The 13,452-nt window shown below is 44.2% G+C and overlaps 1 protein-coding gene across 1 annotated transcript in view; it reads right to left on the reverse strand.

Moving 5' to 3' along the window:
* Nucleotides 1-13,452, reverse strand: part of PCSK2 (proprotein convertase subtilisin/kexin type 2) — a 259,057-nt gene that overhangs the window by 114,310 nt on the left and 131,295 nt on the right. The window contains exons 3-4 of the mRNA XM_046679886.1: nucleotides 5,711-5,824; nucleotides 3,332-3,440 (exon numbers count right to left, since the gene is read on the reverse strand). Of these exons, the coding sequence (XP_046535842.1) occupies nucleotides 3,332-3,440; nucleotides 5,711-5,824 (223 nt within the window). The remainder of the gene's footprint in view (nucleotides 1-3,331; nucleotides 3,441-5,710; nucleotides 5,825-13,452) is intronic.

Here is a 13,452-nt window from a genome sequence, read left to right on the forward strand (position 1 = left end):
GAACTTAAACACTGGGCCATGGGGCCGGGCAGTTTCTTGCCTCACTTAGGCTCAGTTTCTTCATCTGCAAGATATGGGTAATAATAACACTGACCTTAGAGAATAATTGTGAATGTTTCAAAAATGCTAAGTGGTGCCTAGCACATAGCAAATACACAATAAATGCTAGTTTTTACAGTTATTTCAGCTTGAAGCTCTCTTTGACCCTGTCTCACTGGCCTTCACTCTTGCTTCCTTGGCTTCATCTGATAGCCAAAGGCTTTGTCCGTGCCTTCCCTGACCATCTTTGACATGGTCGCCAGCCACCTGCCCTGAATCACGCCTGGGCTGGGTGACTCCTGTCCATCCCCGTGGCTTATTTGGTTACATCTCATTTCCCGGGTCAAGTTCCCAACACCAAACAAGTCCATTACAACAAAAGGGATGAACTGTCGTTATTAAGTGGGGTTCTTGATGTCATCTGCCCGAGATGTCAGAGCAGATCCCTAAGAAATGCTTTCTGCCTCTCTGGGCAACAGCTAACCGTGATGTGTTGAACATCTGTCAGTGATGTGTAGTGTATGGAAACGACATTAAGTTGCACCTAAGTGAAGGCAGCAGATATTTATTGAGTATCCATCATGTCTTGGGATCCAGCAGAGGGGATGATGGCTGAGTTTTGCATTGGGCAACCAGAGAGGGGTGAACAGCTATTAAACCGTGCTGTCTACAAATTAAACCTTTCACATGCAGATAATCAAATATTTGCCATACAGGCCAAAATATAGAGAGCCAATGATTATGAAATGTTAGATTTATTTTTGCTGTTTGGTTCCATGGTCAGCATCAGTGTCTGTCTTTAACCTTGTTTCGCAATGATATCTTGCTGAGAGATATCTGGCCATTCCAGGCCATTCACACATCCAAGCCGTTAGGAGAGAAAATGCAGCATGGAAGCTCCCAGCCTCACCATCACTGCTTCCGCTTTCTGGGTGTTGGGGCGGAGATGCCCAATTACACGGCGAGCTTGTCCTTGTTGAGTGGGAGGCTGCTCTCATCCCAAATGTGCTCATCATACTATTCAACAGTGGATTTGGAGAATAGCTTGGCATTCTTCTTTTCTTCAGTTATCATACTGAATAAGCACATGGTGAATTAAAGATAGCCACAAATACTTTGTTTCTCTCTGTACCAGGAGGCGGAATCTATTTCCCCTCCCCTGGAGTCTGCACTGGCCCTGAGACTGTATCCAACAGACGTGGCAGAGTGACACTTGCCCATTCCAGGTCCAGCCTGTAAGACGACTGACAGCTTCTGCTCCTCGTCTCTCAGAACTCCTGTTCTTGGGAGCCCCCAGCCATCTGTGAGAAACACAGCTCCCTTGCAGGAGAGACCACAAGAAGAGGAGAGGCCCTGGGACCACACGGTGCAGGAGGGAGGCTGAGCGATTTCAGCACTGATGCAGACCTCCAGTTAACACCAGTCCCAGCTGCCTTCTGACTCCAACTGCATGACAGACCCCAGAGAGACCAGTAGTAGAACTGTCCAGCTGAGCCTGGTCAACCACAGAAATGTGAGAGATAATAACAACAGGGATTGTTTCAAGCCACTCAATTGTGGGCCGGTTCATTCTGTAGCAGCAGATGACCAAAACAGAGAAGAAGTTAGAAGTTTTAATTGGGGGGCGGAGAGTTCGCTTTTCTGGGATCCCAAAGGCCGCCAAATTAGCACAAGAAATAACATCAGACAAGAAATTCCTCTGCGACTTTCTAAAGGCCTCGGCTTCTCAAGCCAGGAAAGGAGGACAGAGTCAGCAGTGGTCCTCTCCTTTGCTGTCTTTGGAAGGGATTATGAGCGGCCAGTCAAGGGGGCTGCAGTTGAAGAGTGCTGACGTGGACATCACTGGGCTGTTGGAGGTTTCATAAGCGCACGGTGCCTGTCTGGCCACTGCAGTGCCACTTTCAGGGCGCTTCTCTGATCCCCCAGATGCTGCGTGAAATGGTGACTACAATACAGCCGGGGCAGGTTCCCCCAAACCCAGATGCCTCTGTCTCCTGGGTGAGCCCACCTCAGCCACTGTGCTTTCTAAACCAGAGCATTAGGAAGGAAGAAACAGTTCTAAGCTCCTGACATCCGTGCACACGCACACTCTTAGGCAGAGCTCCTTTCTTCTTGTGAAAGCCCTCGGCCACTGGAGAAAGCTTTCACCTCCACTTCAAAATGTCTCACACATCAGGAAACACAGAGGCACTGTTTACCTGTTGATAGTTAATGAGCCCACACAAAGACAGGGCTGATTTTAAGCATGCTGGCTCCCTTGTTTCCCCATCAATGCTGCTTCAAAGGCTTGCTTTAGAGCACAGAGTGTTCTTTGAAGATCTTCGGAAGGAAAAGGCTCCATTGTTTCATCTCTGTGTAGACTTTACATGTCATTGGACCAAGACTGCTCAGCAGAGCTTCCACTGGAGGACCAGACGGCTGATGAAGAGCGACAGTGCATCTCCAGTGAGATGACAACAGGGCAGAGATTCTCCAGAATCTTGGCAGAGCCAATGACAAGTGTAGTTAGAAAAACAGCAATTCATCAAACTCATTGATTTTCATATCACGAACTACAGAAAATAAAGCTCTGCTAAATCTTTATCTGGCAGGCATACGGGATAGAATAACGTATCATAGGCGGCGTGTGTAGTAAAATGTTATTAAAGTCTGCTTTACAAGTGTTCATTCTGAAAGTAGCAATAACGTAAAAAAATCTCCAAATCCCAATTCTGCTAAAAATCTATTTCATGGATCTAGAGCCACACTGTCTGATAGAACTTTCTGTGATGATGGAAATGGAGCTGGATTGAATCTCATCAACTGTTAGCCGCATGTGGCTCTTGAGAATGTGCAGTGAAGCTAGTGTGATTGAGGAATTGAATCTTCAATTGTATTTAGCTTTAACCAATTAAAATTAAATGTAAATAGCCACAGATGGCTAGTGGCTACTCCACTGGACCGTGTGGATCTAGAGAAATAGATGGTAGATACAAACAGGTTTAGAAGATGTTTCCAGGTGAGGTATAATCATTCACCCAATGAGAATTCACGGTTCAGTGATGGTCAGCTTTCATTTGTCCATTTTTAAAGTTTTTTAATTTACTAAATATTTGTTAAGGGCATCCTCAAGTTCGAGGCCCCCTAATCTGGAGGAAGGTGAGGATTTTGCCATAGTATAGATGGTGATTGGGCCCAGCAGTTGGCTATTCTGCCTCTGATTAGCATCTCCAAAACAACGAATCTTTTCTATTCCAAAGGCATGCGAAGACATACTTGCTTCCAAATGATGTAAAGGCTTTGAAATACTCACCATCGTCCATAATTCCAATGGTGACACCTTTCCCTGTGTACCCCAGCTCCCAGGCTTCTGCCACGTTCAAATCAAGGCCAGGAGTGCCATCAGCTTGCCCGGTATTGATCTGGTTCAGGAATTCCAAAGCAGAGAATCTTATTAGTTTGGGGTAGTAAAGCATTTGTGTAAATGTTGGTTTGACAAACTGTGCAGCCACCTGCCATTCCAGGGCCAGCTCAAAGGCCACTTCTTCCGGGAAACAGTACTTTTGGGGGTTTCCCCACTCACCTCTTCTAGCCTCCTCCCTCCATTTTTTGATATACCCAACTGATGTTTCCTGTTGCCTAAATATGCAAACATGATTTCAATACCCCCATCTCTTGTGACTAGAAACCCTTAGCTCTGTCATGGCAAGAAACCCTCCCCGATTTAGAATTAAATGCTTGCTCCCACAGCTCTCTATCTAGACCTCAGATTTGAATTTATCACATATTGTCTTGGATTATTCTTATTTGAATGTGATTTCCTCACTAAATAACAAATCCTTTGCAAGAGGGAGCATGTCCTATTTACCTTTGTAATTTCAGTACCACCACACCAAGTCTTGCTTAAAAACATTTGCTTAACTGAATTAAAGATAGCTGGCTTGCCTTTAGTGCATGCTCTAATGCAAAAAAAAAAAAAAGCCTCTTCCCTAAAATAAATTCAAAAAAGAAAGAAAAACAGTGAAAAATTCCATATAAATATATGTTCACTACCCTCTTTTATGCATCTTTGTCCTATGCAGATTTTCTCAAAAATGAATTGTAAAAAATTGGTGAAGTCAGAGCTTGTCCTGGCAGAAGCCCACAGTGATCGTTGGCTGTTATCGTATTGCTAAAACATTGTGTGAATGCCATTAGTGCTCTTTATGAAAAGGACTGCTGTTCTCCTTCCAGACATGTGTTAAGATTACACCTCTCCACCCCTTTTGAAGTTAGAATGCCCACGTGACTGGTTTTGGCTAATAAAATGTGAGTTCATGTGCCATTTGTCACATCCAAGCAGAAGCTTTAAGAGCCAGCTTGCGAGTTGCCCCTTGGTCTCGTAGAGGAGCTCGTGAAAACAGGGGTCTGGATGGAGCTGAGGTGGAGCCTGTGTCCCTGAGGGGTTGTGAAGTGTTAGACATACAGCATGAGTGGAAACCAGCTTTGATTTTGTTAGACCACTGTGATTTAGGGGTTGTTTGTTATTGTAAGAGATCTAGCCTACCCGAACAAACATACATGAACTCATTCAGTTACCCAGATCGGATTTGTAGAATTCCACGCCAAAAGGCATAAGGCATAATCAACTCTTAAGCCCCAAGAGGGAAGCTGTGATGCATTCCTATAAAGCAGCAGTCCACAGGGCTGTAATTTAGTTTTCTCTCTTGCTTATCACCTTTTAATTTGTTTTTTTTTTTGGAGGAAGATTAGCCCTGAGTGAACTGCTGCCAATTCTCCTCTTTTTGCTGAGGAAGACTGGCCCTGAGCTAACATCCATGCCCATCTTCCTCTACTTCATATGTGGGATGCCTACCACAGCATGGCATGCCAAGTGGTGCCATGTTGGCACCAGGGATCCGAACCGGTGAACCCCGGGCCGCCGAGGTAGAATGTGCAAACTTAACCGCTGCGCCACTGGGCCGGCCCCACCTTTTAATCTTAAATGAAGTAAAGCTTCACTCACATCTATAAATTAGTCACTCTTTTCCCCTCAATACGCCCTGCAGTTCGGGTTGGTTTGGAGGCACTGAGCCCCTTCTAAACATAACCCAGCCCATCCAAAGGGATCATGAAGGACTGTTGCTAAGCCAGAAAATATTCACTTCATCAGACAGACTGGGTTTCTGTGCCTTGAATCCCGTAGCAATTAAGCCCCATGGAATTGATTTCCTGCCATTATTTTAGGAAGCACTTATAGATGCTACTTTTGTTACTTCAGTCTCTGAGCTCTCTTGCCTGTGCCTTGTGAAGTCACTGGATTCTTTCTCCTATGCCTGTGGTTTCATCATTTCCTCCCATGACTCTGCCTATTGAGACCTCTGGATTACTCTTCCCAAAACTTTGACTTGGCTTTTACATGTTTTTGCAAGTCTTCACTCACACACAGGAGTGCTTTTTCAGAGTCTAGGGGAATCTGACCGGCTCTTGGTAGTTGCTTTGACCCAGGGCTATTTAGCAGTTCCGGAAGAAAACAGATCAGAGAATGAGATGCATGGGTGGTGACGGAAAATCAATACATATCAGAGGAGACAGAGAGGTTCACTGGGTTGGATGCCGGCTGACATCCCACAGAATAATGAGGAAATAGAAACGCATCTTCTATCTGAAGTCCCAAGATGAGAAACATAAGGAACAATACAGAGATGCTTACCAGATACCATTGCTTTGTAAAAAGAGGATCATTCATGTTGATGTCAATCTCATTGATGTCTCTATACCCTCGCTTTTTTCGGTTGAATCCTTCCTGTTGCAAGGCCATCTTTACCTGGAAAGACAACACTGGCACATTACCTGAAGATCAACCTGAACACCCCCCTTCTGGAATTCGTTTCCATGAACTCAAATCTCATTTGTACATAAGGAGTTTTTTTCTCAGCAGAAATCAAGTTCATCTCATGTACACCGTCGCTTTATGATTATTTTCCAAGAGCATTTACTTCTGCTTGCACTGAACTAACAGGCCTTGGTGGTGGCTCCAAGTGAGTTTCCTTAAAATAAGCATTAGATGGAGAAAAGTACTCTCAAGGGAGATAAGGTGGTCAGGGTTGTTAAGTGAATTAAAACAAAGCAATGGGACACTCACTTCTGTTAAAGAAAGGAGATTGATGTGGATTCAGGGAGAGAGAGAGAGAGAAAATTGCATACATCATTTTTCTGGAGCGCTTCCCAGTCTGTACATTTGTTGACAGTATTGCACTATCACATTTGGGAATCAGCCAAAAACAAACAACCAAAAAAACCTGCCTGGCGAGCCGGCAAGTCCATAGCAAAGCTCTAGAAGGTAACTGAGGGACCTTTGAAGAGAAATTGATGGATGGTACTTGCAATGACAACACTTGCAATGACAACACTTCATTTTTGGACAGTCAGACAGAACCCCAGCTCCTTGGATGGAAATGAAACTTGGGAGCTGAATTAGCTCAAGCAGGCTTCTGGCAGCGGCCAGACGTTGTCCCAGTCATGAAACTTGCTTTCTCTTAGGCAATAACTCATTTATCATCCCAGTCTCTGAACAGCTACAAACTCAAGGACTATGCAAATGCATAAAATGGTGTATGTTGGATACTTATTTTTTCTTGTTATATTTTGCTGCTCAACATTAATTTCTCCTTTTCCCAAATCTTCCCAGTGTATTTGCGGGTTTACCTCGAGTCTACTGGGTTCTGTGCTGGTGGGAGTGAAATTGAGGGACCATCTGCTGTAAAGAACCCGAAGGCTCCCTCTGCCTTAGAGGTGCCTCCACTGGGGATCTATCTCCCAGGATTTGAATCTTGGGAAAGTGATGTGAGGGCAGAAGGAAGCCTTGGAAGCTATTTGTCTAGAGCTTCATTCACCAGGCTCTCCCCGCAAAGATCCTTGCGATGGCTCCCACAGCGCAGCCCTCGGGTTCCCCCAAGACTAATCCTTTGGCCTCCCATAGATGGTGAGCTCTCCATACCTTTCCAACAAATTCTCTTTTGCTTAAGTGATCCGGAATCAATTTCTGTTGCTTGCACTCAAGAACTCTGATGTGGGACGAGAGGAAGACAAGAGGATCCAAATCAAGAGCGATGGCAGGAAGGGAAGAAGGAAGAGACCACAGATGTGGCTGAAACCCTTCCCCTTGCTACTGCCCTGGAATGTGGAGGAGCAGTGTGAGAGAGAAGTTCCCTACTGCCTTGCTCTGCACTGATACAGAAGGCCTGGCGCTCATTTGTCAGAAAAATATCAACTTGACCAGAGACTCTATGCATGTAGAAAAGAGCTGGCAGGTGTGGCCTTTGCTCTGTGGGTTCTTACGTATTCCAACAAGAGATGTTCATTGTGGCACAGTTTAAAAAAAAATCCCCTCCACAAATAGCAAAATAATTGGACAAACGGAATGGATAGGCATTTTTATAATGGCAAAAATCTGGACACAACTGGTGTCCATCAAATGGAGATAAATTATGATTCAAATATACATACACATATACTTATGTATACGTGTGTGTATTATACATATATCTTCTGAGAAGCAGATGCCAAGATGAGATTAAATGGGCAAGGATTTTAGTAGGAGAGAAATGCAAGAAATTGTGATGCAAGTCTGACCCTGTAAGGGAGAGGGTGACGAGATTGGGCAAAAGTGTCCTCAACTGCCCCATAGTCCAAGGAAGGTTTGGCAAGGCTGTGGGGGATCCAGAGCCAGCTGTCAGAGGACCCTTGAGTCTTCCAGGGCCAGGCCGGCCTGAGTACCCCCGCCATGCTCAGTCACTGGCTGGAGCAGCCATGGGAAGCGTGGCCTGTTGCCAACACAGTGATAGATTTCAGAGAGCAGCAGCTGGGGTCCTTGGTCAATTGCTCTCCCTGAAGTCAGAGGTCTGCGTGGCATATTCTCACAGCTGCCACAGAATATATATGTACATTTATATATGTGTCTCCGTGCGTGGGTGTATTCGTTAATGTAGAACATTTAAAATGTTGAAGTAAATGTAATTCTCAACCTGTAGTGGGCCGCAAAGTGCTCCTCTTAAAGCTTTCTTTCTTTTTTTTCTTTTAAAGATTGCCACCTGAGCTCACAACTGTTGCCAATCTTCTTTTTTCTTTTCCCCCTGCTTTTTCTCCCTCAATCCTCCTAGTACATAGTTGTGTACTTTTAGTTGTGGGTCCTCCCAGTTGTGGCATGTGGGACGCTGCCTCAACGTGGCCTGACGAGCGGTGCTGTGTCCGTACGCAGGATCTGAACCCGTGAAACCCTGGGCCGCCGAAGGCGGGGCGTGTGAACTTAACCACTTCGCCATGGGGTCGGCCCCGAAAAGCTTTCTTTTACTGTGGATGCAAGTATTCAAATAAGAGCATCACTTTACTTTGGGAAAGAAAGAGCCTGAATTCGGCCATCTCATCTTCCCATTCTGAAGCCACAGCAAGGCCTTTATCTGCTCTACTCACTAACAGGAAGCCTTGACTGGCCTCCAGTGAGGGACTCCCGTTGTAGTGGATCCATTGCCATGAATGACCCCGTTGAAATGGTGCCTTTCCTTTGCTAAGCAAGGGCAACCTCCACATGGAAGGTTGAAAACTCTCATCTGTAGGTTGTTTCCCAGCAGCATAAGAACAAGAAGACTCCCATCAGATTTCATCTTTTTAAATAACGGTGCAGGCATGGCTATGACAATATCACTCCAAACTCAATTAGACCAAGTGCATTCTAATGAAAAGACTGTTTAAATTCATTTCCATAAAATTAATTTTTAATTCCATAAATTAGGTTTTAATGGAGACCAGCAATGCTTTGGAATGCTGCATTCTCTGGACACCACCCCTCCTTGCAACTCAGAGGTGCCAAAGTATGACTTAGGTGTCTGTGATTTTGCATCTTGTGTTACTGAAAATTAGGAATCCTAAGACGGCAGAGGGCTTTCTGAGCCAGTTTATCTTCGTGTCCTCAGTGAAGATCACAGTTACAATTCCAAGAGGGATGAACACCTTTAAGACACATATTTTTACTTGTTACACACAAATAACTGAACAGGTTCCCCCCCCCGACAATGATACCATATGATACCATCAATTGCTTTTATTTTTCTAAGTTCTTGTCCTATCCTAATTTGCATTTAAACCTAATTTTTATGTAATAGTAATCATACTGTAGATAGAATTGTGCATTCTTTCTTCACTAAGTATCCTACCATAGAAATTGTAATATGTGGCTACATATCTCTCTTTAATTGTTTATGGCTACCTAAATATTCCATAGAGTAATGTACCCTAATTTACCCAATGATTTCCTTCTTATTGGCCATTTGGATTGTTTTCTATTATAAATGAAATTGCCATGAGCAGAGAGATGACGTTATAAACTCTTTTTAAAGACCTCTGGAGAAGATTTCAGTGTTACAATTCTGTGTATGATAAAGCCCTTAATGTCAGAGAAGTGCTAGGTCCTAGCATCCATATTCCTTCCTCACATTATAAAAGGCCACTTTTATTCTCTCTCCTTTCTCCTCTGAATTGTAACCTTTCACATACAATGCCTTTCCTTACCACTTAGATCCGGCACCAATGACATGCATACAGCTTAACCGTAGGTTCTTGGCTTCTCAAAAAAGAATGCAGAGTTAGCTTCGGTATTTAGTTTTATAATGCTCCCCTGAGTTGGTTCATTGAACTAAACATTTATACAAACAAAAAATATAAGAAAGCAGAAGTGTTTGTTACTGGGTGTTGTTTTCTAGTAATGACCAGATGGATATTCTACAATTCTGGTTCATCTTTTAACCTTAATTTGGCACCTGTGCACAGCACAAATTATACCCGAGCAACTCTGCCTGCTTCCTTCCCTCTTCCAGGTTCTTTCTTCAAGTAAGAATTTTTCAGTCAACAAATGTTGTTGTGCGTCTACAAGGGACATACCAGGACGAGGCAGATGTGATCCCTGCACACTGCATGCTATTTTACGAGGTACGTTAATGAGGTGTTTTACTACATTTAATCTTCTCAACAAAACTGTAGAGTGGCTATGGTTACAGCTGAGGAAAGAGAGACTCAGGGGCCATTGTCCGACAGTTGAGAACATGGCAGAGTCACTCAGGTTGACCAATTCTAAATGCTGTGAACTTTCCACCAAGCCACACTGCCTCTCCCTAATCATGGAACACAGTTAACCTTGCTGTATCTGGGACAGCTTAACCATGGATGTAACTCTCTAAGGATCGGGGCCGGATCCCTTCCCCATTAGGCTGATAATTAAACAGCTGCTAATTAGCATTTACTGTGCTGGGCAGGGAGGAGCCCAGAGAAAGGGAGCAAAATGGGAAACCTGCCTCTAAAGGGTGTGAGGAGCATCTTGGCTTGAAGTGGACCCAAGAAAAGAAAAATAAAACACAAAACTGACATGTTCCTGAAAAGACTGAAGTTTACGAATCTATCATGCCATTGATTGTGTCACACTATTATTTTCTGTACTATCAAAAATTATTTTATTTACCACTGTTATGGGGTGAATTGTGTCCCTCTAAAGGGGGTTTACTGAAGTCCTAACCTCCAGTACCTCAGAATGTGACCCCATTTGGGAATAGGGTTGGTATAAGAAATTTTAATTTTCAAGTATATGGGGAAGTCATTCTGGTTTGAACCTGATTTGGCCTGAATTTTATTTTAACCAGAGCAGCCTGAGTTATAGCCTGACAAACATGCATTGCACACCTGCTTTAATGGTAAAGAATGAACTCTTTGAAGATAAAAAAATTCACGCCTCTCCTCCTTTGACACCAGCACTCTTTAAAGATACGACTGAATGCCTCCTTTCCCATAGCACCAAGGCCATGTTGACTCTCTGTGTACCTGCTGATCTGGAACAAAATATCTCCTTGAAGCCTTGAAAGAATGTACCTCTGTCGTGCTTCTGAAATGGTGTATAACTGTGCTGAAAAACACTCGGCTTCAGAACACTTTGCACTCCTGGGCTATAGTCTTCAGTTTGACTTGAATAAAACTCTCTACTACAGAATGGTTATTGATTACTTGTGTCAACAGGGTCACTGCAGACGTAATTAGTTAAGATGAGGGCATACTACAGTAGAGTGGGCTCCTAATCCAATATGGCTGGTGTCCTCATAAGAAGACAGAGAGACTCACAGAGAGAACACCAAAGAAAGACGCACAGTCACACAGAGTGAAGCCACGTGAAGGGGGAGGAGGCAGAGATGGGAGTTATGCTCACACGAGCCAGGGAACGCCTGGGTGGACAAGAAGCTGGGAGAGGCAAGGAAAGACCCACTCCCAGAGATTTCAGAGGGAGCGTGGCCCTGCCCACGCCTTGATTTCTGACATCTGGCCCCGAGACCCCTGAGAGAATAGACTTTCATGGTGTTAAGCCTGCCAGGTTTTGGTACTTTGTTATGGAAACTAATACAACCACTACGAATTAAACTATGTCACAATGATTCCTTCTCATTTGTAAACTTTATTTTGTTTCTGTTTTTTTAAAAATTATTTTGTGGAGATCATATTGGTTTATAACATTGTGTGATTTCAGGTGTACGTTATTATATATCAGTTTCCGTATAGATGGCATTGTGCTCACCCCCAATAGTCTAGTTTTTATCCGTCACCATACACATGTGCCCCTTCACCCCTTTTGCCCACCCCCACCCCCTTCCCCTCTGGTAACCTCTAATCTGCTCTCTTTACCCACGTGTTTATTTATCTTCCACATATGAGTGAAATTATACGATGTTTGTCTTTCTCTGTCAGGCTTATTTCACTTAACATAATACCCTCAGGGACTATCCATGTTGTTGCAAATGGGACAGTTTTGTCTTTTTTTATGGCTGAGTGGTATTCCATTGTATTTATACACCACATGTTCTTTATCCATTCATCAGTTGATGGGTGCTTGGGTTGCTTCCACATCTTGGCTATTGTGAATAATGCTGCAATGAACAGAGGGGTGCGTAAGTCTCTTTATATTGTTGATTTCATGTTCTTTGGATAAATACCCAGTAGTGGGATAGCTGGATCATATGGTATTTCTATTTTTAATTTGTAAACTTAATTTTGTATGTAAAGTACTCTTATAATTTCATTTGGCAAAGATTTCCTCTACCATATACAACTTTTGAAAACAAACAAAAGAAGGGAAAATGTTAGTAAGAACAAATTGGTTGGGATGTTCCTAAAGTCCTTCACATATGGAGTGTAACTGAGAGCTGTCCGTGTCTATGTTCTCCTCACACAATATTGTCCTCTGTGCCATCAAGCACGTTGGTGATCAGCATTTCTCGTGAAAGAGTGCTCCGCTATTGTCTCCAGGATTTTCCTCCAGGCTGCCAATACATATTCTGCGCATTCTGAGGCACTGGCCTAGGCAATAAAAATTCTGTCACTCTTGTCATTTGCTGAGAGCAGTTGAAAGAGGCATGCAAAGAAACGTGCGTTCTAGAATTGCTAACGCATAATAGTTTTTGCTTTTCCAGATTTTCTGATGGCAAACTTTTGAGTAGTTAATCAAAGTAGACTTTCTCTCAGTTTGCCCCACCCCAGGACTGGAACCCCTAGTAGGTGAACTGGGAGAGAGTCACCCATGGAACCAATGAGGTTCGGTAGAAAGAGCCCTGGGTGGGGAGTCAGGAGCTCTGGTTGTGGCGCCACAGAGGTGGGACTGCAACCCGCACCCGCCCCTGCTACTCTGTGTCTTTGAGCATAATAGGGACCTTTCTGAGACTCTGTTTCCTTATCCCTAAAATGGGAATACTAACTACTTCTGAGGGCTGTTTCAAGGAACGAATAATGTCAATTGCTGTGACACACCCAGCACAGTGCCTGGCACATAGTAGGTGTCCACAAATGTCAGTTCCCTTTGTCAGTCCTCTGGTCAGCTGTCCTCCTGGAATGCACATCAAATCCCCTGGGAGCTCTAACGATGCCACACCCAGGCCACACCCGGACCTATCAGACTCTTGGGGGTGGGGCCAGGATCTGCATTTTCTCGAACCCTCCAGGTGATTCCAGTCTGCCCCAATGTTGACACTGTCTTGGAGGCCCGTTTTCTTCCTATGTGAAAGGGCTGCTCCACCAGTCAGAGTTGTGGGGAGGAGCCAGGTAGAATCCTCACTTGGTAAGGAGATCTGCAGATGTGAGGACTCATGGCCGTCACCGTGCTGAAGGTGTCTCTCCAAGACGAGGGCAGGGAGGTGCCCACTGCCTCAGCCGGCACCCTCCCGGGCCTGCCCTGCCATTGTCCTCCGGTCTCTCTCTCTGGAAGGACAGGGTCAGACTGGCTCACTTATTCTTTAATTGGGCTGGCTATCAGAAGCACCTGGGTGAGCTGCTGCTTTAATTAACTAAAACCTGTTATTTTAGAACAGGGATGTAGGAAAGAAAAAACATAATTCCTCCTCCACCTCTCGAAAATCCCTGTTGACATTAAAA

The sequence above is a fragment of the Equus quagga genome, chromosome 12 (assembly GCF_021613505.1).
Source record: "Equus quagga isolate Etosha38 chromosome 12, UCLA_HA_Equagga_1.0, whole genome shotgun sequence".
Lineage (NCBI taxonomy): Eukaryota > Metazoa > Chordata > Mammalia > Perissodactyla > Equidae > Equus > Equus quagga.